Source organism: Hermetia illucens, chromosome 4 (genome assembly GCF_905115235.1).
Source record: "Hermetia illucens chromosome 4, iHerIll2.2.curated.20191125, whole genome shotgun sequence".
In the NCBI taxonomy this organism is placed as follows: Eukaryota; Metazoa; Arthropoda; class Insecta; order Diptera; family Stratiomyidae; genus Hermetia; species Hermetia illucens.
The window spans coordinates 82,951,265-82,975,089 of record NC_051852.1 but is presented as its reverse complement, the minus strand read 5'-3'; the positions used below and the strand labels follow the sequence as shown (position 1 = coordinate 82,975,089).

The following is a 23,825-nucleotide window of genomic DNA, read 5'->3' as shown; positions in this document are numbered from 1 at the left end:
CTCAAATTCTCCTTAAATGTTATGTAATGACTTATGAAATTGAGCGATAGCCACAAAAACTATATTTAATCTGCCAGATTAAATCAGAAAGAAATCGTGGTTTTCAAGCTGAGTATTTCCTGAAGTGCACTTCATGCATGCTCTTCTCAAAGAGACTTAAGAGTGCTTCTCCAAATTTTCCCAATCCTAGACTAAGTAGCCAAAAAGTAGAGAAGTTGCCTCTGTATTCAGTCCACGACGTAATAACTCTTCCAATATTTCACCCAGTATGAAAGTTTCTAATTGATAGACTATCAAGTCTATCATGGTACTCGCGTTTCTAAATTGCTGGCCTAGAGCCTCACGAAAAGAGGTCCGCTCGATTCGTCCGACAAACTGGTGGTAATCCCAATACCAATTTACTTGTCTACCTCTGCAGAGAGTTTTTGCATCTGTTCATCTACAAATTTGAGTTGGTCAAAGCTTTCGCGCAAAAGGAACTGGTTGATGGGCAAATATGTTGATTTTCCATCATAAACTAGGCCCCACGACGCAATGATAGTGTAGGCATGATCGACAAAGATGGAATTAAACGATCGCCAGTTGAGTCCTAGCGGGAAGTAATTATCGTTCAGTTCGTCATATAAGTGCATGAATCCGTACATACGTACGTACGTCGAGTCAGTAAAAGTTAATGGTACCTGGACTTTTCGTCCGTAGAAGTAATAGGCGTTGCTTATTTACATATTCAAAAGGTCAAGCACAGTCCAAATAATGTGACAGAAACCGAAAAGAAATGAAGAAATAGGCAAAATGCCATCTCAATATAATTCGCCTCCATGGGGTCTTTGCGAATAAATATTAGTAAGCAAACAACACCCTCGAACCACTTTGGCTAGGCTGTTCCAAAGGAATAGGTGAGGCAGCGTCTGTTGAGTCGCATATGCCCTAGATGAAATCGTAGTCGTCTGTGTTTTTAACGAGGTTTTTAAGAATATGAACCTCAATCATCATCATCATCAACGGCACAACAATCCGGTCTATGCCTGCCTTAATAAGGAACTCTAGACATCCCGGGTTTGCGTCGAGGTCCACAAATTCCATATCCCTAAAAGCTGTCTGGCGTCCTGACCTTCGCCGTCGCTCCATCTCAGGCAGGGTCTGCCTCGTCTCCTTTTTCTACCATAGTTATTGCCCTTATAGACTTTCCGGGTGGGAGCATCCTAATCCATACGAATTAAGTGACCCGGCCACCGTAACCTATTGAGCCGGGTTTTATCCACAACCGGACGGTCATGGTATCGCTCATAGATTTCGTCATTGTGTAGGCTACGGAATCGTCCATCCTCATGTAGGGGGCCGAACATTTTTCGGAGGATTCTTCTCTCGAACGCGGCCAAGAGTTCGCAATTTGCCCTGCTAAGAACCCAGGTTTCCGAGGAATACATAAGGACTGGCAAAATCATGTGCAGTAAGAGCTTTAACCCTATGGTGAGACGTTTCGAGCGAAACAGTTTTTGTAAGCTGAAATAGGCTCTTTTGACTGCCAACAACCGTTCGCGGAGTTGTAGCTATTATCGGTTGTGATTTTCGACCCTAGATAGGAGAAATTATCAACGGTCTCAAAGTTGTAGTTTCCTATCTTTATTTTTGAACCCCAATGCAGGTGAAAATGATCGGAATGAAAAATTTCGCAAACGCCTTCGTTACCTTTCAGGTAGTAAAAACGTAAAATGTGACGAATTTCTTGCTTGGTGGACTCCATCTTTGACGCGCTATAACTTGAGACTGAAACGTACGATCACAACACTGTCAAAGAGACACAGACTGTCGCCTTCAAGTACAACACAAAATATGTTTAAGTGTCGTCATCTATTGACAAAAAATAACATTTCTTTTTCCCCAACCCTATATATATAATCCAGATGGATGGACTACTTTATTTGGGAATCGAATGTTCATTCTTCGGAACTCTAACCGCCGTAATTACGCAGTTGGACAACGGCCAGTAAATTTAACCGCGTATCGCGGCTATCCACGGCACTCAACCCCGTCAGGCGGTTAGCTGCGGCGGTCAACCACCTAGGCGCTCTCGAAGTAGACATCACTTCAGGAATTATAATAGAATGTGTACACTTAAATAAAAGATCCATTCTCTAAAACATCCCAGAATGCAGAAAAGCTGAAAAAAATCAAGATAATGCCTCTTCATGGCATCCAGACCTAAAAGAAACACGTCTCTACTACACCTTAAAATTTCAATTATAATATTTTGCGAGTGCTCATTCCATACGAATCCGTACTCTAAATCTCTAAACCTTTTCTTACGTTATTTTACTAAAGATTCAGCACTTATTTTATAATTCCCGCAGATCCCACGATGGAAGACTTGGACAATAAACCGCCGGAATCATATAAATTGATTGAAGTACCAACGACCACAAAGCGGGTAATATGGGTTCAGATACATAAGGTCAAATGCGTTAATTATAAAAATTGTCTGTCTTCGCAGCACAAGCAGGCTCCAGCTCGTGATAAGTGGGGAAAGGGTATTGAGTTCTTATTATCCTGTATATCATTATCCGTCGGTTTGGGAAACGTCTGGCGTTTCCCATTTGTTGCATTAGAAAATGGAGGTGGAGCTTTTCTCATACCTTACGTGGTTGTACTGGTCTTAGTTGGGGGACCAGTATACTATCTGGAAGTATTAATTGGACAATTTTGTAGTCGTGGGTGCGTTCAAGCCTATGAATTCTCTCCTATAATGCGAGGTAAAGTTACCTATTTAAAACAATATACATCCTGCTTTAGTTTACTACTTTTTATTGAAATTTAGATTAACGAAAGAAAATGCGTTTGAATGCATACTATTTTATGGGTTTATGAAAATTCTAATTTATCAGCATTTTCTCCAAATATTATATAGGTATTTAGGATATATATAAAATATGATTTAGTTTAAGCAATGGCTAATCTAAAGTTTATGAAAAAAGTCTCACTCAACCTACGCCTGTTTCAGGGGTTGGATACGGACAGGCTTTCGCTACGATCCTAGGAATTTCATACTACGCATCGATTTTGGGGTTAACTATTCGCTACCTGTTGCTATCCTTTAGTACTGAACTTCCATGGGCATTTTGCGAGAAAGAATGGGGATCGACTTGTATTAATTCATCAGGAGTTCATCAACATCCTAACATATCGGGAATCTCAACTCGAAGCTCAGCAGAGCTGTTTTATTTGTAAGTATCTTAATATTATATTATTATTATGTTTTTATCAAAATCCCAGGCTCAATATTGTATAGACAATAAAACTAAATTTAAGAATGGAAGAAGGGAATGGTTTTAAAAATCGCGAAGATGGAATCTGTATTGAGTGAGGAATGGTAGTTAGTATCTGCCTTCGTAAAAATAATAATAATAATCGATGGCGCCACAATCCAATTTAAATCAAGTCCATGTGTTGTGTCCACTTCATTTGAAGATCATAACTTTCGGGATTATTACACTGATTTGTTTCAGGTGCTGATGCACGGCTGATTCAGGTTAATCTAGGTCAATGAGCATCACAATTGTACAATGCACCAGCGGAGATTTCCGATATAGTGGACAATGATGCTTTCTACGAACCATTACACGCCGTTCAGGGAGACTTCCTGAAGGTGACATTGTGTCGTAATGGATGATCTGAATCACGAGATCTGACAACACCTTGCTCCGACATGTGATGGGAACACACGGCGTGACCGTAACGACAATGGTACCAAGTTTGTGGATTTTTGCAGCTTCCATCGTCTCTTCATTGGTGGCACATTGTTCGAGCGCAGAGCCTGCCATAAGTTCAGTTGGGTTTCAGGCAAGGCTCAGTAATTAAAGGGATGAGCTATCGTAGCGGGCGGTTGCAGAGGGATTTGCATCATTACTGGATGTCAAATGCCAGTTGACTCAGCTGCAAATGAGTCCCAGAGTCATATCGGAGTAGTGATATAGGGCGAGCGCAATAGCGACCAGGTTGCATCTTACAGTGTATAGTAGTGTACCCTTACCGTCTTGAATGAAGTGCCCTAATATGCCTCAAGTCGCTGATCCAATTGAATTTTGTCGATAACGATTATTTATGGAACAAACCTGATCTAAAAATGTGCGATACAGAGCTCTCCTTTGATCCTCTATGGCCAAAGAAATTCTTAACCACCTAGGGACCTGAGCTTTGTTGCCTAGAAATTTATTGGGACTCCGTTTAATTCATTTTCATAGGCTTCTGTCTTTGTTCCACAGTCTGTTTGACTGCGGTAGTCAGACTCAATTCTACGTAACATGGTGATCTCTAACAACTTAGAAACGCAGATTGTTAGGTCAATTACTTCACTTCTTCTTGACCAATGTCGCGGTCATGAGACCAGCTAAACTGATGAAACCAAATAGCTTCCCTTCCTAGAATAGCCTCTTTACCAACAAATATGTTGAGCGTTCGCATAAAAACCTAGTAAGAATTCAAGACCACTTGATTCTCCATACGAAATCCCTTAGTTCTTTTGTCGCCGAATTACACAAAGAATCATAGGGTAAGCAGATTTTTCACCTCTTGCCATAAATCTGGTATTCTGAGATTACCGCAACTAGGTCCTGGGAACTGAATTGTCTTAGCATGGTTGCCTCTAACAACTTTAACATCAGGACAGGTTCTCGGTGTCGAGAATCTCTGAATTCCTAGCCCCCTCGTCGATCCTGTGCTACAAATTTGGTTAAACCAAACCCATAGCTCTTGTACCAGAAATATTACATATAAGGGCAGTCCTGCACCTTTTCTAACCTTACTACCAGCAGGTACGAGAGGGCTTTGACATATTTTCAGACATAAGTGTAGTGTAACTATGCTGGTAACCTTATTAACCACTACTGCTGAAATCCAATAATGGTTGGTAGAACGATGAGCATATTCTGGATTCTTTGGTTTATGTACGCTGATTACAATGATTCAAAGGAAAGCGATTTCGACGTAAGCAGCAAAGACGGAGAAAAGAAAATGAAGAATTCGTAATCACCGAGTTGTGAACTTCGCTGGTACAACACAATGAATAAAGAAAAAATGAAGGCACACCAATTGAAGGATTGAGACCTGGAAAAACGAAAAGTTACGTGCAACATCTTTTTAGAAACACAAAGGAAGTGCTTTTTCTATCGAATTGTACTCAAATGCGCCAGGTTTTCCTAGGACGACCCATTCATCCACCATTTTAGGATTTCATTGCATTGTGTGTTGGCTCTTCTTAATATATAACTATCCACTGACATTCTTGTATCCTGAACTACAAACTGAAAACTTGTGTTGCAATTATTGCAAGTAGGGAGAGCTGAGAATCTTGGTTTTATTAGTATTTATCTTCAGTCCTACACTCCTTGCCTCCTTCTGCAGAGTCAGAGCCATTTGGGCAAAGTCCATAACTCGCTAAGAGCACGAGTGCTTGACTTTTACCTGCTAAAAACATTGCCAACCCCACAACACGTGCGTATTGATTAGATTTAAATTTCTTATTTTGATGAAAGGGAACATGACAATATTCAATTCCAACCAATTCTGTTTCCAGCAACAATGTTTTGCACGAGGTAGACAGCATTGAGGATGGTGTTGGTCTCCCAGACAAATATCTCGTCGGGTGTTTAGGATTAGCTTGGATTGGAATTGGTGGTGCTTTAATAAAAGGAATTAAAAGCTCCGGTAAGGCACTCTACTTTTTGGCAGTATTTCCATATGTCGTGTTGATAACACTCCTTGTTCGAGCTGTTTCATTGGAAGGTGCGTTAGATGGGGTATTGTATTTCTTGGCGCCGCAATGGAATGAAATTTTGAATGTTAAGGTACATAGGTATACAATTTCTTTTTCTCTGAAATTTTTCGGTTTGAGGAAATTAAACATCTTTTTTCATTGAATATTTTTTATTTCAGGTGTGGTACGCAGCTATAAGCCAAGCTTTCTTTTCGATGGCAATTTGTTTCGGGACTCTTATGATGTTTGGTTCATACAACGAATTTACCCGAAATGTGCAAAGGTATTATTACGTAGAGTAACTGATGATTATGATAGTAAACAGCGTTTCGCATCAATTTGTTTAAGGGGTTAGGCTACTGTAGGAATTTCAAAAGTCGATCTTTTGTTTCATCCCCAAATGGCCTAACACCTTAAGAATGACATACTTGAAAGATTAAGGTGGAGAACTAATTTCAAAATTTGCTTCTACTTTGAATTTTGGTGCAGCCCCTCTCTGATAGTCCCATGCGAACATACCGAAAATTTGAAACATGTTTTTTTTTAAACTAGATTTTTCAAGTTGGCTGAGTTATAACTCGAACAAATCTTGATTGATTGACTTGAAACTTTAACTGGGTATGCATTATTACATTAGTAGTACATACGATTTTTTTGATACATTACACAGTTGTTTTTTTACTTTAATTAATTAAATTAATTATTTTAGGACGATTATTCTCAAATATTTTGACCCTTTTTGTAAATAACAAACTGTTAGATTGACATTAAAAAAAAAATTTGACGTATTTCTTTAGCTTTATGCATAGATGTATAATCAAAAAAAATTCTTTGTATACAATAAATAAACAAATCGGGAAACCGGAAACTAGGCAATTCAGGTATGACAGAGAATCAACAAACCCTTGTCATCTAAGGATATTTGGCTGGACGATGGTTTCACTTCCCATATTCAATTCGATGTGATACTTCGTGAGGAGTAGCAATTTGGCGCGAAAAGGGAAAATTTGACCTATTATAACTTTGTTAATAATAGTTGGATTTCCACCAAATTACTTGTGGATCTAAGATGAATTTAAGGGGATTGGCGGTAAATTTTCAGATATCGTAACGGGGCCTAGATGCTATAAGCGTGTACATAACTAGATACTATAAGCGTGTATATAACCCCATATCGATCGCGGATATCTTCTTTTCGGATGGGATCAAGGGGTATTATGCCATTGGCCCAACGCAATACCTTCGTCTCCACTACCGCCAGGCGCCGTGCATTGTCTTTTATAGTAGGCCAACACTCAGAATCATAGTGGACAACAAAGTGGGCAACGCTAAATTTGAGACGTTCGTTGATAAGTCGATCACAAAGAACGTCAGTTGTTGAACGCCACTTTATCCAAGTTCCGCTAATGGGTGAAGCAATTTCATACCGCAGGTCACCAATGGCTGATAGAATTGATCCGATATATTTAAATCACTTAGTTCTGAGCAGGTACTGTTTCATGGGGATTTGTTGTCAACAATTCTGTTTTATTTAAATTCAGTCTGAGTCCTTATTGCATGAGGCAATCATTCCATTTTTGAACAAGTTGTTTGAAATCGGCTTGGATATAAGACACTAGCAAAATATCATTTCCATAAGGAAGGTATATGGGTCGTTAAACGTTGAATGTGAGCGCTGTGTGACAGTGTCCACAACAAGAACGAAGAGGAGTGGTGAGAGGGTGTTTCCTTGATGAACACCAACAGAGAAACGAAGTAGTGATTAACTCGCCACACTTTGAACTTTAGTTTTCGGATCGTGGTAGAGCATTTTAAGCCAGTGTATGAGTTTTTCTGACACTAGGTATTGCCGTAGAGCATACCAGGTGAGTTGACATACGGTGAAATGCTTTATCTTTATCCAGAAATGCAATTGTAGAGAGGACGATACTTCTCACGGTGTTTCTCCATGAGTAGCCGCGTACGGTATATGGCGAATACGGTTGTCGAGAATGCAATAAAAAACTTCATGGTATGAGGCAACAATCATATTGGACGGTAATTACTTTTGCTGGAGTACCTTTCTTTTTCCATATTGGAACGGTTTGCCAGTCAGATGGTGTGCTGCATTAATCAATAACGCGATTAAAGAACTCACTGAGCCAATGTGTTGGATACCAGCTCGTCGTTTTTCAGAGCTACGATGCAATGTCGTCAAGTCCTCTTGATTTCATTCGTCTTAGTGCTTTCTCGACTTACGTGAGTACCTATCGCCTAAACTTAGCAATACGATCTTCCTAAGACACTGTTTGATTTTCCAGTATTTGGGTCGACTTAAAGAGGATCGTACCCCTCGCATTTACCAGGTAAAAGAGGACGCATGATAGGCCATCTCCTTGTCGTAGACCGTTGTTGATGTTGAATGATCTGTAGAGTGATCCTGCTGTTTTTATCTGGCCTCGCACATTGGTCAGGGTCAGCCTAGTCCGTCTTATCAATTCGTCGGGATGCAGAATTCTCTCATGGCCGTGTACAGTTTTACCCTGGCTATGCTATCATAGGCGGCTTTAAAGTCGATGAAAAGATCGTGCAACTAATGTTCATATTCAAACAGATTTTCCATCGCTTTCCGAAGAGAGATAATCTGATCTGTTGCTGATTTGCCTGGAGTGATGATGTTCTGGGCGTATGGGGCTATACGATCTAGCAAGAAAGCGAAGAATACCTTGAGCATAAGCTGATGAACCGCTTGGTGTAATTGGTCACCTCCATATTTAAAAGTCGGCTGTAACCAATCGGCTCCTGGCGACTTATTATTTTTTAAGTCGATGACTAGACTGTTTCTTCTATACTTGGCGGTAGCAGTATTTGTCTATCGTCTTCAGTTTAGATCAGATCAAATTTCCCTCTTTGTCTCGGCAGGATGAGCATCGAGGTGTATAAAACTTCATCCTGCTGATTTGTTGGTAAAACTTGTGCGCCTGGTGCGGTTGTTCACTGTACTTTTCGAGTTCGCAGACCTGTTGGTTCTCCCAGGCTTCCTTTTTCCTTCTGTGAAGTCATTTCTCCGCTCGACCGAGTTCGTGATAGATCTCTGAGCGTGCTCGTGTTCTTTGAGAATGCATCATTACGCGATATGCGGCATTCTTCTATTTCATTGCTAGTTTACAGTCATCGACAAACCAGCCGTTCCGACTTCTTTTGCGGCTCTGGCCAAGTATGTTTGTGGCCGTATTTATGATAACGTTCTTCAGATGTTTGTGAAAATCATTTGTTGATGCGTGATCTCCAGGTTATTGCGGCACCCATTTCCCTCTTATAGGTGTCGCGGAGAGTTGCGTTGTGGACGGCTTCAGTGTTAACTCTCACCTGATTGTCAGAGGGGATTCTAGGTGGTATTGTTATTCGAGCTCGAAGCACCATGCCAACGAGATAGTGATCCGAGTCTATATTGGCCCCCCTATATGTTCTGACTTTCATCAAGGCTGAGAGGTGGCGGCGTTTCATCAACACGTGGTCAATTTCGTTAAAAGTGGTCCCGTCTGGAGAGGCCCATGAATGTTTGTGGACCGCTTTCCGCGTAAACCAGGTACTTCCAACAACCATATCGTGTGACACTGCTAATTGAATAATCCGCAGTCCGTTATCATTTGTATTTTGGTGTAAGCTATGGGAACCAACGTATTGCCTGAATACTGGCTCCGCCTCTACTTGACTGTTAAAACCCCCAGATATGATTTTGATATCATACCTGTTGCAGGCTTCGAGGGTTTGTTCTACTGCCACGTAGAAGATATCTTTCTCCGACTCTGCAGTCTCCTTTGTAGGGGCGTGAACGTTAATGAGGCTTCTTTTTGTAAATTTTCCTCGCAAGCGCAGAGTGCATAACCGTTCGCTTATCTTTTCAAAGCCGATAACAGCACGTTTCATTTTTTGACTGGCTAAGAAACCTACTCCGAGCACATGGTTTACTGGAAGGCCACTGTAATACATGGTGTAGTGACTGTGGTCCAGGAAACCGATCCCTGTCCAACGCATGTTTTACTGATTTCACAAAAAGAAAAAAAAATTTTAGAGGACACGAAATCTTAACACAAAGGAGGACCTTATTATTTATCTGACCGAAATAGAACCAAAAACAAATCACGACGAAGGAAACTGTGCAACGACCCTGGTAAAAAAGCTATGCCGCAGGTAATAAAAATAAAAAGATGTGGGAAATATGGGTAGGATTAGTAAATTAATCATAACTTAATTAGTAGAGCTAAAAAGTTTCGATATAAATAGGGGTAGCTTAAGATAGGTTAACTAATTAGGTACTAGCACTGAGGAAGGAGGCACGTGGTATCCGAAACGATTGTATGCGGGAAAAAATAAAACAAAAAAATATTTATGGGATAAGGAAAAAAACTTAGTTTTTTTTTCAACTTATATACCAACTGAGAAAAGAAAACATAGACATTAATTTCAACTCAATAATTTGACTTACTTTAAACTTCCCGAAGTTATGCCTCATGTTTATGTCACAACTTTATATTTCTAGTATGAACCTAGGGGGGTTTCCGACTAAATTTCTAAAATATTTTAATATACTATGAACTTAAGGGGGTTTTCGGGGAAAATTTTTAAAATATGTTTATATATTATTATTAACTTTATTGGTGTAGATTTCGGAAAAGAATATATTTTGATCCCTAGATTTCGTTTACCACTACGATTTTTTTCGGTTGAATAGGGTCTGAGAACGAAACCTGTTACATTTTTTGGTGGTCATATTGTGTGCCTTCACTCCCCTATATTTCACCCGATATCAAATATGGGCCAAGTTTCGAAAAGTACTAATTGGACCCTTTCATATGATACCCTACATGACCATATTCTGTGAAAAAAAATGTTTTTCTATAATATACTTATAAAATATAATATTTCCACTTACCCAACGAAGTTTATATTTAAAACAATGGACAGTTGCAATTAAAACTTTTATTCGTTTTACTGCGCTTGAAGCTCATGCGCGAAAATAGAAACAAAAGAATGACAAGTCGGGAAACCGGAAGCCAGACGCTTAAGTTATGAAAGGTTTTGTGAGTTTCTTTTATAAAATAATTTGAGTGTAGGTTTTTACCAGTAGTACCTAGCACGTAATGTGTATGCATATATTACGTTAGAATATCCACTTTTGAGTGCTACAAACATTCAAAATCTTAGAAGTTATTAGTGAAATACGATTTCTAGGAAACTTGGTAGGATCATACTCTACATTATATTGCTTCAAAATTTTAGGTCAATTACTAAAAATTACAGTAATATACTATTATTAACTTTATTTGAATAGACATCGGCATGGGGAGTAGTTTGGAACCTAGACAGCATATAATGGTAGCTTCCTGATTTTTTTCAGATTTTTGGGTTGGGTAAGTTTTGAGAATGGGTCCATAGTTCCCATATGTCCTCCAAATTTTGCTTGGATCGGTTCAAAAGTTATAGAGAAAAGTGCGTGTAACAGATAGACAGGCAGACAGATGGATTTTAATAAGGTTTTGTTTTACATAAAACCTTAAAAATGTATATGCGCATGTTCAGTCGTATGGAAACCTTCATCCGCAGTTCCTAGGAGAGCAAACATGGATCAATTGCCGGGAATATTGCACGTGGTTGTTTCCACCAAGCTTCCTACAGATGAATTTTGAAACATCATGCACTCACTGATTTCATTAATATCAATTGCCATTAATCCTAAATGAATCTTTAAGGAAACCGTTCCTTTGGTTCCTGTTGGCTGTTGGTTAAATCGAGATTGCACGTCTGTAGAATGACTGCGGTTGGACGATCAGGTTGCGGCAACCGCAACTTGCCCATAGGCGTGCAATCTCGCGCCAACCAACAACTTGGTTGTATGTCAGTGGCTAGTGTAACGCACTTGCACTTGATGATGATGTTGATACGCAAAATCAAGGTAAATATTTGTGAAGGTTTGGAGTTTGGGGCCGTGACAAAAGCGAGTTTAGCATCGTGCTGATCAGGAAAGCCAAAATAATAATGAAGAGGTGGAAGGAGCATTTTACCCCGATTCTTAGTCGTGTAACATCAGGTGAAGTCCCACCCAAGTCTGGGAAGCCAAGTGGCAGCAGGCGTGAATACGGTGAGGGGATGTTTCTGACTTAAACTGCAAGAACTTGGAAGCCAGTTTGTGATAGGATTCTGACTGCAAGATTAAAGTCCAGGTTAAGGAGCATCACACTTGTACAGTACTACACCAACCGATACTTCTAATATAGTGGAGAAGGATACTCTCTACGAGTAATTATACACAGATAAGCAGAGGCTTCCTAAAGGTGACGTTATGATTGTGATAGGTGACCTGAATGCCAAGATGAGTTCTGCCGACAGCTTGCCCAGACATGTGATGGAGAAGCACAGTATTGACGGCGGTAACGATGATGTTGGGAGGTTTGCGAATTTCTCCAACATCCACCGCCTCGTCATTGGTGGCACATTGTATGAGCACACAACTTGCCAGAAGATCGATTGGGTTTCAAGTGAGCACCACACCGTAAGAGCAATCCAATTGACCACTTTTCGATCAGCAGTAGATTTAGGAGTGGACTTGGAGTTAGGAGTGAACATGCGGATAGAGGCCATTCCTACAAGCTGAAGAGAAATCATTTTGGCCATCAATGCACTTGTGGCGCGGCAGGATCTGCAGCATTCGAAATTTATTTCGAATGTTGCGGATGCGGACGGGTAGATGGCGCGGAACTCTCCACTCACTCATTTTCTGAACGCACCAGGGGAGTGGAGAATTAGCGGTGGAAAAATGCCGTTGTTTGGGACAGTAAGGACCGCATGGAAATAAGTCGGTCTCTTCTGTTTCCAACCGCGGCGGCGTAAACACCTAAATGAAAAAGTGATTTTTGCGATTGTTTATAATACTTTGCCTACTTAGTGATAGATTTTAATCAATCATTTTAGCTGATATAAGTGTTACTATCAATTCGATTATAACAATTGACTTTTGTGACATTTGAATCTCGACCTTTTGCTTTAACCATTGAGCCATCCGCCCTTCAACTTGAGACAGTTACTCTCCTAAGCAAAACGTTTTTGTGTGGCATAGTAAACATAAATGTATGTCAAGATATCGTAACGAGAAGTAATTTTGGAGTCGAGATACAACAGTGGTGACCCCGACACTAGAGTCCGCATAAGCGCCGCCGCCACAGACATCGACAACGCAGCAACGGCGGAAAATTTTGTGAATACGGAAGCATACAAAATCCCATCGAGGTGCTACAATATCAGCCTCAAGCTCAACAACATCATAATCCACCGCCAGCACAACAACAACAATATCAACAGCAGCAACAACAGCAGCAATCAACTCGCAGGTTTAGTTTGAGTTTGGTGCCATCGTATCGTTCCCTGCAATTGAGTGCTCGTGCCAAATGAACTAGACGCCGCATCGCAACCCATCAGCGCTACGATCCGACGACGTTATCATTAGTTATCACAGTCTCAGAGAATGCATTTTACAAACATTTCGCATAATTTAGTTTTTAAGGTTTTGTGTAAACACAAAACCTTATTAAAATCGGTTTACTGTCTGTCTGTCTGTCTGCCTGTCTGTCTGTCTGTCTGTCCGTCTGTCTGTCTGTCTGTCTGTCTGTCTGTCTGTCCGTCACACGCAGTTTTCTCGGAGACGGTTACAGTGATTGACACCAAATTTGGTGGAAAGCTGGGAACTGTGAACGCTCACGCATACAGTGAGTTACGTCCTTTAATGATGAATTTAAGGGGGGGTCCCCATACATGCAAAGGGGGGGTGTAAATTTTTTTTTCATCAAATATAGTCATGTGGGGTATCAAATAAAAGGTCTCGGTTAGTACTTTTCGAAGATGGTCTTAGTTTTGACATTTGTTGAAAAGGTGGAGAGAGCGGGGGGTTGAAAGTGACCATTCCTTTACGGGGGCCATTCTCAGAAACTACCAAACCGAAAAATCTGAAAAAAATCAAGAGGCTGCCACTATATGGTGCCTGGGCTCCGAAATACCTTCCACACTGATATCTGCACAAATAAAGTTAATAATAGTATATTACTATAATTTTTAGTAATTCGCTGCAAGACCCCCCTTAAGTTCATGCTAGGACTACGAAATTTCGCAACAATATAGGATATAATATAGAACATGATCTTACCAAGTTTGGTGGAAATCGCATTATTACTAACAAAGTTATAATACGTCAAAGTTGTCGCTTCTTTGCAAATTCAAGACTATGAATGTCAATATCATCCGAAAGTGGATATTCTCACATAATATATGCATATATTACGTACTACATACTAAGAAATACACAAAACCTTTCGTACCTGAAGCGTCCAGCTTCCGGTTTCCCGACTTGTTATTTTCTAGCTTCGATCTACTGTTTGCTGAAATATTATTATCATTATAATTAGTTTTGAAATATTATTTAAAAAGTGATAATAAAAATTGAAAATCGCTGCAAGAGACGGCGTTAGGTGTTTCGCATCGTGGGTTCTCCATTTCCTTGGTGGTGTTTTTGGTCTGCGCTGGAGAGCGTCCGCTTCGGTCGTAATTTTCTCTGTCCGTGCGTGCGTTTGTGGGTGCGGCCTGCCGTGTCGGAGTAAAATTCACTGCGTTTAGTTATAAATTCACCGCGTCTGCATTACAACTCGTACTTTTCGTGAAACAAGATGTCGTTTGATAGCAAAGACGCGGCAGACCCATCGGACCCGCAAGTGACCGCCCTCGCTGTACGCGTTCCTCCGTTTTGGAGGCGGAACCCGGAGCTGTGGTTCGTGCATTTGGAAGCGCAGTTCCAAATGTCCGGCATCACATCGGACGCGACCCGCTTCAACTACGCGGTGGTCGGCCTGGACGAAGAGTCCATTCTTATGGTGTCGGACGTAGTGAAGTCCGCATCATACACTCAGCTCAAGAGTGAGTTGATCAGGCGCCTTTTGGCAAGCGAGTCGGCAAAATTAGATCACTTGCTGGCGGGTTTAACATTGGGTGATCGAACTCCCAGCCAATTGCTTCGCGAAATGAGGCAATTGGGTGGGAGTAAGATTGGCGATGACCTGATCAGGTCGCTCTGGCTGCGTCGGCTTCCGGAGGGCACCCAGGCGATTCTTGCTTGCGTTTCCGGTTCCTTGGAGGAACTGGCAGCGACGGCCGACCAGGTACAGGAGGTATACGTTCGCCCAACCATAGCGGCCGTTCAACCACAGTCGGATGAGGTGAGCGACTTAAGGCGCGAGATAGCGGCTTTAACAACCAGCGTGGCCGAGATGCGGGCGACATTGGACGCTCAGCGTCCGAGTGCCAGATCGCGAGCTCGCTCACGGTCTGCCACACGAAAAGGGCGTTCGGGTAGCAGGTCGTCAAGACAGCCTGCGGACACAAGTATTTGCTGGTACCATCGTAACTTCGGAGATAAAGCGACAAGATGTACGCTGCCTTGTAAATTCGCGCCTACCGCAAAAAACTAGGTCCGCGGGGGGTCTTGGCGACGGCCACCCAGAGCGCAGCGCCACGTCGCCTAACTATTTTCGACCCCCTCAGCAGGCGCAACTACCTTGTCGACACGGGTGCGGAGGTTTCGGTTCTTCCCGTACCCCGGCATCATCGACTTTATCCACAACCCCTCAAACTGGCGGCAGCAAATTCCTCCCGCATCAATACTTACGGGTACAGGCAAGTGGATGTGAGTCTTGGCTTGCGTAGGACGTTTTCGTGGCATTTCATCCTGGCGGATGTCAGCTTCCCCATATTAGGCGCAGACTTCTTGTGTCACTATGGGTTGCTGGTGGACTTGCAAAATAAGTCCCTTATAGACCCCACAACCAACCTTAATTCGTCGGGCCAAATGGTATCTCACGCTGACAATAACCTTTCCGTTCTTTTGGAAGACATCACCGACTCTCGTGTTCGGACACTCCTCCAAAAGTTCAGCCAGATTACTACCGAGTGTAGTCTCTCCAAACCAGTGAAGCACAATGTGCAGCACCACATAAATACTACTGGTTCCCCGATTTTCTCGAAGGTGCGTCCTCTACCACCCCAGAAACTGGCTATTGCGCGGAAAGAATTCGAACAACTTGTTCAACAGGGTATCTGCAGGCCCTCAAACAGCTGTTGGTCTTCCCCATTGCATATGGTCCCTAAGCCAAATGGCGAATGGCGTCCCTGTGGGGATTACAGAAGGCTAAACGCACAGACTGTTCCTGACCGATATCCGATTCCACTCATCCACGACTTTGCGCATCACCTCGCGAATTGCCGCATCTTTTCGACCTTGGACTTAGCCAAGGCATACCACCAAATCCCAGTAGCTCCTGAAGACATTCCAAAGACGGCAATATGCACACCCTTTGGACTCTTCGAGTTCACCCGAATGACTTTCGGATTGTGCAATGCGGCGCAAACCTTTCAAAGGTTCATTCACTCAGTCCTGCGAAACCTCGATTTCTGTTTCGTATATTTGGATGATGTTTTGGTCGCTTCTTCCACTGAGTCTGAGCACTTAGCCCATCTCGAGTGCATTTTTCAACGTCTCCTTGAGGCCGGTTTAGTCCTAAACGTTGAGAAATGCAAATTCCTTCAACAACAGGTGAGATTCCTCGGCCACTCCATTTCTCTGAAGGAATACAGCCCGACCCAGACAAGGTGCAAGCAATCACAAGCTTCCCGCGTCCAAAAACAGTGAGGGAGTTGAGGAGGTTCTTGGGCATGCTAAACTTTTACCGTCGTTTCCTGCCCAAGGCCGCCCATCACCAGTCCGTTTGGAACGCGTACTTGTCTGGCCCCAAAACAAAAGACACACGAGAGATTCTGTGGTCTGAAGAGGCTGTCCGCGCGTTCAACAAATCCCGACAGCAACTGGCCGATGCTACACTTTTGGCATTTCCTCAGCAAGATGCACCCCTAGACGTTTTTGTTGATGCCTCTGACATCGCAGTAGGTGCCCTTCACCAAAAGGTGGATCAAGTTTGGCAGCCGTTGAGCTTCTTCTCGAAACAGTTGAATCCCGCTCAACGGAACTACAGTACCTACGATCGCGAACTGCTCGCCACGTACTTGTCCATCAAATACTTCCGTTTCTCCCTAGAAGGCAGGCCGTTCACAGTGTTCACGGACCATAAGCCTCTCACTTATGCTTTGAAACAAAAGCCCGACAAAGCGTCCCCTCGTCAGCTTCGACACCTGAGCTTCATCAGCCAGTTTACGTCAGACATCCAGCACGTGTCCAGCAAGGACAACATAGTTGCTGACGCTTTGTCTCGTGTCTCCGAGGTTAACATCCCCGCCTCACTCGATTTCTCGGCTATTGCCAAGGCGCAGGAGGATGACGCAGCACTTCAGAGCCTCAGGTCCAACCCCAAATACAAATTTCGGGAGTTGCCCATCTTCGGCTCAAACCTCTCGCTCTGCTGCGAAGACTCGGAAAAGGGACCTCGGCCATACATTCCGGCCACATTTCGCAAGGAAGTGTTCCAAGCAGTTCACGACTTGGCGCACCCCGGCATCAGGACAACAAACCGGTTAGTCACCGGAAAATACTTCTGGCCCTCCATGAACAAGGATATCAATTCCTGGGCCAGAGAGTGCATCGCATGCCAAAAGTGTAAAGTCTCCAGGCATGTAAGGAAAGAAGTGGGCTCATTCCCCCGCACTACCAAGCGTTTCCACACCATACACCTCGACATAATAGGGCCTTTGCGAGACTCGCACGGTTACAAGTATTGCCTCACAATCATCGACAGGTTCACGCGGTGGCCTGAGGCAATACCTCTGAAAGACATTACGGCGCAATCTTGTGCCGAAGCCCTCTGCCGAGAGTGGATACCTCGTTTTGGCGTCCCTGCAGTGGTCATCACTGACCAGGGAATGCAATTTCAGTCCACCCTTTTCTCGGAGTTAGGCAAACTCCTGGGTTTTAAACGCCAGCGGACTACGGCATACCACCCGCAATCCAATGGGATGCTGGAACGTTGGCACCGGACGCTGAAAGCCGCCATTATGGCACGCGACGACCCGTCCTGGACTCAAGTCTTGCCTCTCGTCCTACTCGGCCTTCGTACAACCCGCCGAGAGGAATTTGCTGCCAGCCCCGCGGAGCTGGTATACGGGGAGAACCCAAGACTCCCAAGCGATCCGGTCTTCGACAAGAGATCGGGTCTCACGGAGTCGGGGTTGGTGCATCAAAGCGCCACCACCCACTCGACACGCGTCCATACCTGCTTGTTCGCCCAAGGAACTGGACACATGCACGCACGTGCTTATCAGGACGGATGCCGTCCGGAGGCCGCTGCAGCCTCCATATGAGGGCCCGTACCGCGTTCTCGAGAGGGGAGAACATTTCTTCCAGCTCGAGATCGGTGGTCACAAAAAGGTGGTCTCTTTGTCCAGGCTGAAACCCGTGTGCGCCCCGAAGCAGCGTCGTGTCCGCTTTGTGGATTAACGGCGAACGAAGTTCCGGGATCCGTCGCCGAAACCCGCTAGGTTTCGTCTGGGGGCGGAGTGATGTGGCGCGGCAGGATCTGCAGCATTCGAAATTTATTTCGAATGTTGCGGATGCGGACGGGTAGATGGCGCGGAACTCTCCACTCACTCATTTTCTGAACGCACCAGGGGAGTGGAGAATTAGCGGTGGAAAAATGCCGTTGGTTGGGACAGTAAGGACCGCATGGAAATAAGTCGGTCTCTTCTGTTTCCAACCGCGGCGGCGTAAACACCTAAATGAAAAAGTGATTTTTGCGATTGTTTATAATACTTTGCCTACTTAGTGATAGATTTTAATCAATCATTTTAGCTGATATAAGTGTTACTATCAATTCGATTATAACAATTGACTTTTGTGACATTTGAATCTCGACCTTTTGCTTTAACCATTGAGCCATCCGCCCTTCAACTTGAGACAGTTACTCTCCTAAGCAAAACGTTTTTGTGTGGCATAGTAAACATAAATGTATGTCAAGATATCGTAACGAGAAGTGATTTTGGAGTCGAGATCCAACACACTCAAATAGAATAAAGCTGTAGGATTTTACGGTGTCCCCGAAGAGTTGTTTGTCGCTGCATCTGCAGCTACTCCAGATCTGCTGCACCTGTTTTGATTGGTTTTGAATGTGGCCATTGGTGTGATATTTACGTGCTCCTTACCGCCGCAAAGATAATAGCAGAAAGTAGTTTGGTTTCCGATCTAGATTCCCCTGCACTGATTACATCAGCACCCTCTGCATAATTTTGGAACAGTGCGCGGAGCATAGACCTTCGCTTCATCTGCTCTTCATTAATTTCAAGAAAGCTTTTGGTAGCGTGATCAGGGAATGTATCTGGCGTGCTCTAAGCAGGAAAGCAGGAAAAAACTAATAGCGACATATGATGGTACAGGATTAATTTGAAGTCCAAAGCGGTTGCATCTTGTTACCAATATTATTTTGTCTTGTTACCGGAAGCGTTTTTGATGTTGGCTTATCCGGAGGACATGGAGAAGTTTAATGGACTATGAAACCTTTCTCAAACCCCTCGACTACGCTCTGGATTTGGAAAGAGACGCAGGTAGAGTTGCATTAAAGATAAACACCAACAAAACTAAGATTCTCACTCTGATGGGTTATCACACTCTGCCTATCATCGATCAATTTATATATCTAGCCATTAACTAGATCCGCTTTCACTGCCTTAACGAAAATCTATAAATGCAGCTATCTCAAAGCCAATCTGAGACTGTTCTGTGCTATTGATCTTTTCGTGTTAATATATAGAAGTAGCATATTGAAAAGCGACCACTATTGTCCCACGAAGGCCTTAAGCATTCATTAACACATGTCTGCGACGTATCATCGGAGTACGATAGCCTGAAAATATAAAGAACAGGCAACCGCAAAAGATGGCGGGCGAGTGTAGTTGACTCACTGTACCCCACAAGAGGTGAATAGCAACCATGTATATGTGGTATTTCCTGAAAAACTTCCAAAACGTTAATGACATCTGCTTGATATTTCACTGCGCCATGGATCTTGTACAAATAACTTCAAGCACCAACCAAACTATGGTTCTCCGTCCGAATACTAAACAGAATATCGAAGTCTTCAAATATTATAGTTTAGATAGCTGAAGCGTTGTTTCTACCAACAGATCTATTGCAATTTTCTCTTCATTAGTAAGTACGTCCTCCGCGTTATTAAGACATAAAAACCACCAAAAGAAATTTTAGTCGACGTGACACAAATGTCACTAACGGGAGAACAAACATAACAAGTCGGGAAACCGGAAGCTGGACGCTTCAGGTACGAAAGGTTTTGTGTATTTCTTAGTACGTAGCACGTAATATACGCATATGTCCATTTTCGGGTGATATTGACATTGATAGTCTTCAATTTTCAAAGAAGCAACAACTTCGACGTATTATAAATTTGTTAGTAATAGTGCGATTTCCATGAAACTTGTTATGATCATGCTCTACATTATAGCCTACATCACTGCAGAATTTCGTGCCGCTAGGATGAATTTAAGGGGGGTTTCCAGCCAACTACAAAAAATTATAGTAATATACTATTATTAACTTTCTTTGAACAGATATCGGTATGAAAGGTATTTCGGAGCCAAGGCACCATATAGTGGCAGCCTCCTGATTTTTTTCAGATTTTTCGGTTTGGTAGTTTCTGAGAATGGCCCCCTTAAATAAATGATCACTTTCAACCCCCCGCACTCCCCACGTTTCCAAGAAATGTCAAAACTAAGACCGGCTTCGAAAAGTACTAATCGAGACCTTTAATTTGATACCCCACATGACTATATTTGATGAAAAAAAATTTTACACCCCCCTTTTGCATGTATGGGGACCCCCCCTTAAATTCAACGTAAAAGGATGTAACTCACTGTATGTGCGAGCGTTCACAGTTCCCATCTTTCTACCAAATTTGGTGTCAATCGCTATAACCGTCTCCGAGAAAAATGCGTGTGACGGACAGACAGACAGACAGACAGACGGTAAACCGATTTTAATAAGGTTTTGTGTTTACACAAAACCTTAAAAATTAAACAAGTTGGGAAACTGGGCGCTTCAAGTATAAAAGGTTTTGTGTTTCCCTACGTGAGGAGCGATGAGTGCATGACAGTTGCATGTGAACATTGTTAAAAATTTCATTGTCCTCTATTTTTTAAAAAGTCACTTACATAAATACTTTGATGGGAAACACTGTATTGATAATAATCAACCTCATACGCTTCACACTCGGAGTTCAATATTATTAGCAAATGTGAAAGAGTTAACCTACAACAGAGACAAACAATTCGGGAAACCGGACGCGGGATGCTTCCGGTATGAATAGTTTTGTGTATTTTTTTATAAAAACATTTGAGTGGACGTTACGACAACTTTGACTTATTATAACTTTCTTTGTAACAGCGCGATTTCTACCAAATATAGTAGGATTGTGTTGTTGCTTATATTGCTGCATGATGTTAGTATGAACATAAGGCGGGTTTTGCAGTAAATTACTAGAAATTATCGAGATTGACGGTATTTCGGAGCCTAGACACCACATAGTGGCAGTTTTTAAGGTTTTGTGTAAACACAAAACCTTATTAAAATCGGTTTACCGTCTGTCTGTCTGTCTGTCTGTCTGTCCGTCTGTCTGTCTGTCTGTCTGTCTGTCTGTCTGTCTGTCCGTCACACGCATTTTTCTCGGAGACGGTTATAGCGATTGACACCAAATTTGGTGGGAAGGTGGGAACTATGAACGCTCACACATACAGTGAGTTACATCCTTTTACGTTGAATTTAAGGGGGGGTCCCCATACATGCAAAAGGGGGGTGTGAAATTTTTTTTCATCAAATATAGTCATGTGGGGTATCAAATTAAAGGTCTCGATTAGTACTTTTCGAAGCCGGTCTTAGTTTTGACATTTCTTGGAAACGTGGGGAGTGCGGGGGGTTGAAAGTGATCATTTATTTAAGGGGGCCATTCTCAGAAAATACCAAACCGACAAATCTGAAAAAAATCAGGAGGCTGCCACTATATGGTGCCTTGGCTCCGAAATACCTTTCATACCGATGTCTGTTCAAAGAAAGTTAATAATAGTATATTACTATAATTTTTTGTAATTGACTGGAAACCCCCCTTAAGTTCATCCTAGCAGCACGAAATTCGGCAGTGATATAGGCTATAATATAGAGCATAATCTACCAAATTTCATGGAAATCGCACTATTATTAACAAATTTATAATACGTCGAAGTTGTAGCTTCTTTGAAAATTGAAGACTATCAATGTCAATATCACCCGAAAGTGGACATATGCATGTATTACGTGTTACGTACTAAGAAATACACAAAACCTTTCGTACCTGAAGCGTCCAGCTTCCGGTTTCCCGACTTGTTTTATATTTTTCAGAGTTTTTGGTTGGACAGTTTCTGAGACTGAGTCTATGAAAGAAAGATCACTTTCGACTCCCCGCACTCCCCACCTTTCCAACAAATGTCCGGATTCGGAAAGTACTGACCGGAACCTTTCCTACTTCGCACGACTATATTTGGTGAAACAAATTTTAAATTATCTTTTTGCATGTATGGCATCCTCCATAAATTTACACAAAACCTTCACAAGGGCTGGGGAGAAATGGATCCTTCATGAATGGAATTTCAATATTTCATTCGAATGTCAATTATTCTCGTTAATTATGACATCAGCATCATGTTTGTATGGCTTAAGATGCAGTAAATTCGCGTGAAATTGATAAGTTTGAATCGCCATAACTTTGATAGTATAAGTCGGATTTCCACGAAACTTGGTGGTATTATGTAGCATCGTACATAATACTGCCAAGTTTCATCCTCTATGTTGTTGCAAAATTTGGTACCGCTTAAAATGGACTTAAGAGGAGTTTTCAGGCAATTTCAAAAAGTTGTTAATTTATTATTACTAAGTTTATTTGAGCAGATATCGGAATGGGACATATTTCGAGGCCCAGATTTCATATAACCGCATCACCCTGACTTCTTCGAATTTTCGGGTTGGGTATCCGAAAATCCGTTGGGTAGTTTCTTACTGGCGTCCTTTGCCAAAACTAATATCAGTTTCGGAAAGTACTCATCGGATCCTTTCATTTGATACCCCATATGACTATATAGGGTAAAAAAATTTTACATCCCCCCGTTTCATGTATGGGGAGCCCCACTTTAAACTGTGCGTAAGTTTATTTCACTCACTGTATGCGTGGAATTTCATAGTTCTCATATGTCCACTAAATTTCGTTTGAATTGGTTTAGCCGTTTTGGAGGAAAGGGCGTGTGTCCTATAGACAGACGGACAGTGAATCAATTTTAATAAGGTTTCGTTTCACACAAAAACTTTAAAAAAGTTCACCATACGTTTTGAACACAGTAGTGAATTTCCCCGTACCTAAAGTATCTTTTTTACAGTCATCGATTTGTTGTTATGTGAAACGTGAAACCTTTTTAAAATCGGCTGTCAGTCAGAGGGAACTGTGAGTTTCATGCGAAAGAAGGTTGCACGTTTTTTTATAAAATATGATAATGTGGGGTATCAAATGAAAGGACTCAATTAGTGTTTTTCGAAACTATTCTTCCTAGCTTCCGGTATTTCAACTTATTCAAATCGGTTTACTGTCTGTCTGTCTAGCTGTCCGTCCGTCTATTTGTCTATCACACGCGCTTTTCTCAGAAATGGGGTTCCGATTAACACCAACTTTGGTGGGAAGGTGGGAACTGTGAGCCCCCATGCATGCAGTGACTTAAATCGTTCTATGTGGGTCTTAAAGGGGGTCTGTATCTATACATGCAAAAAGAACGTGTACATGTTTTTTTTATCAAATATTGTCATGCGGGATATCAAATGAAAGGTCTCGATTAGTACTTTTCAACTCTCGCCTCAGTTCTGCACAAGAGGGAGGCTGGGAAGTAGTCATTTCTTTCACGGACCCATTTCAGAACCTACCCAAACGAAAAATTTGAACAAATTATTATACAAAGCTACCACTATACGGTACCCAAGCTCCGAAAGACCCTCCATACCGTTATCTGTTCAAATGAAATAAATAATAGTATA

General features: G+C 42.2%; 1 protein-coding gene across 3 annotated transcripts in view; it reads left to right on the top strand.

The window, feature by feature from the left end:
* The window catches only part of LOC119655595 (sodium-dependent nutrient amino acid transporter 1-like), a 47,698-nt gene that overhangs the window by 18,418 nt on the left and 5,455 nt on the right, over positions 1-23,825 (top strand). For all 3 annotated transcript variants that reach the window (XM_038061550.1, XM_038061552.1, XM_038061551.1), the window contains exons 2-6: positions 2,352-2,428; positions 2,492-2,750; positions 2,999-3,221; positions 5,570-5,840; positions 5,929-6,032. In XM_038061550.1, coding sequence (XP_037917478.1) covers positions 2,352-2,428; positions 2,492-2,750; positions 2,999-3,221; positions 5,570-5,840; positions 5,929-6,032 — 934 coding nt within the window. The remainder of the gene's footprint in view (positions 1-2,351; positions 2,429-2,491; positions 2,751-2,998; positions 3,222-5,569; positions 5,841-5,928; positions 6,033-23,825) is intronic.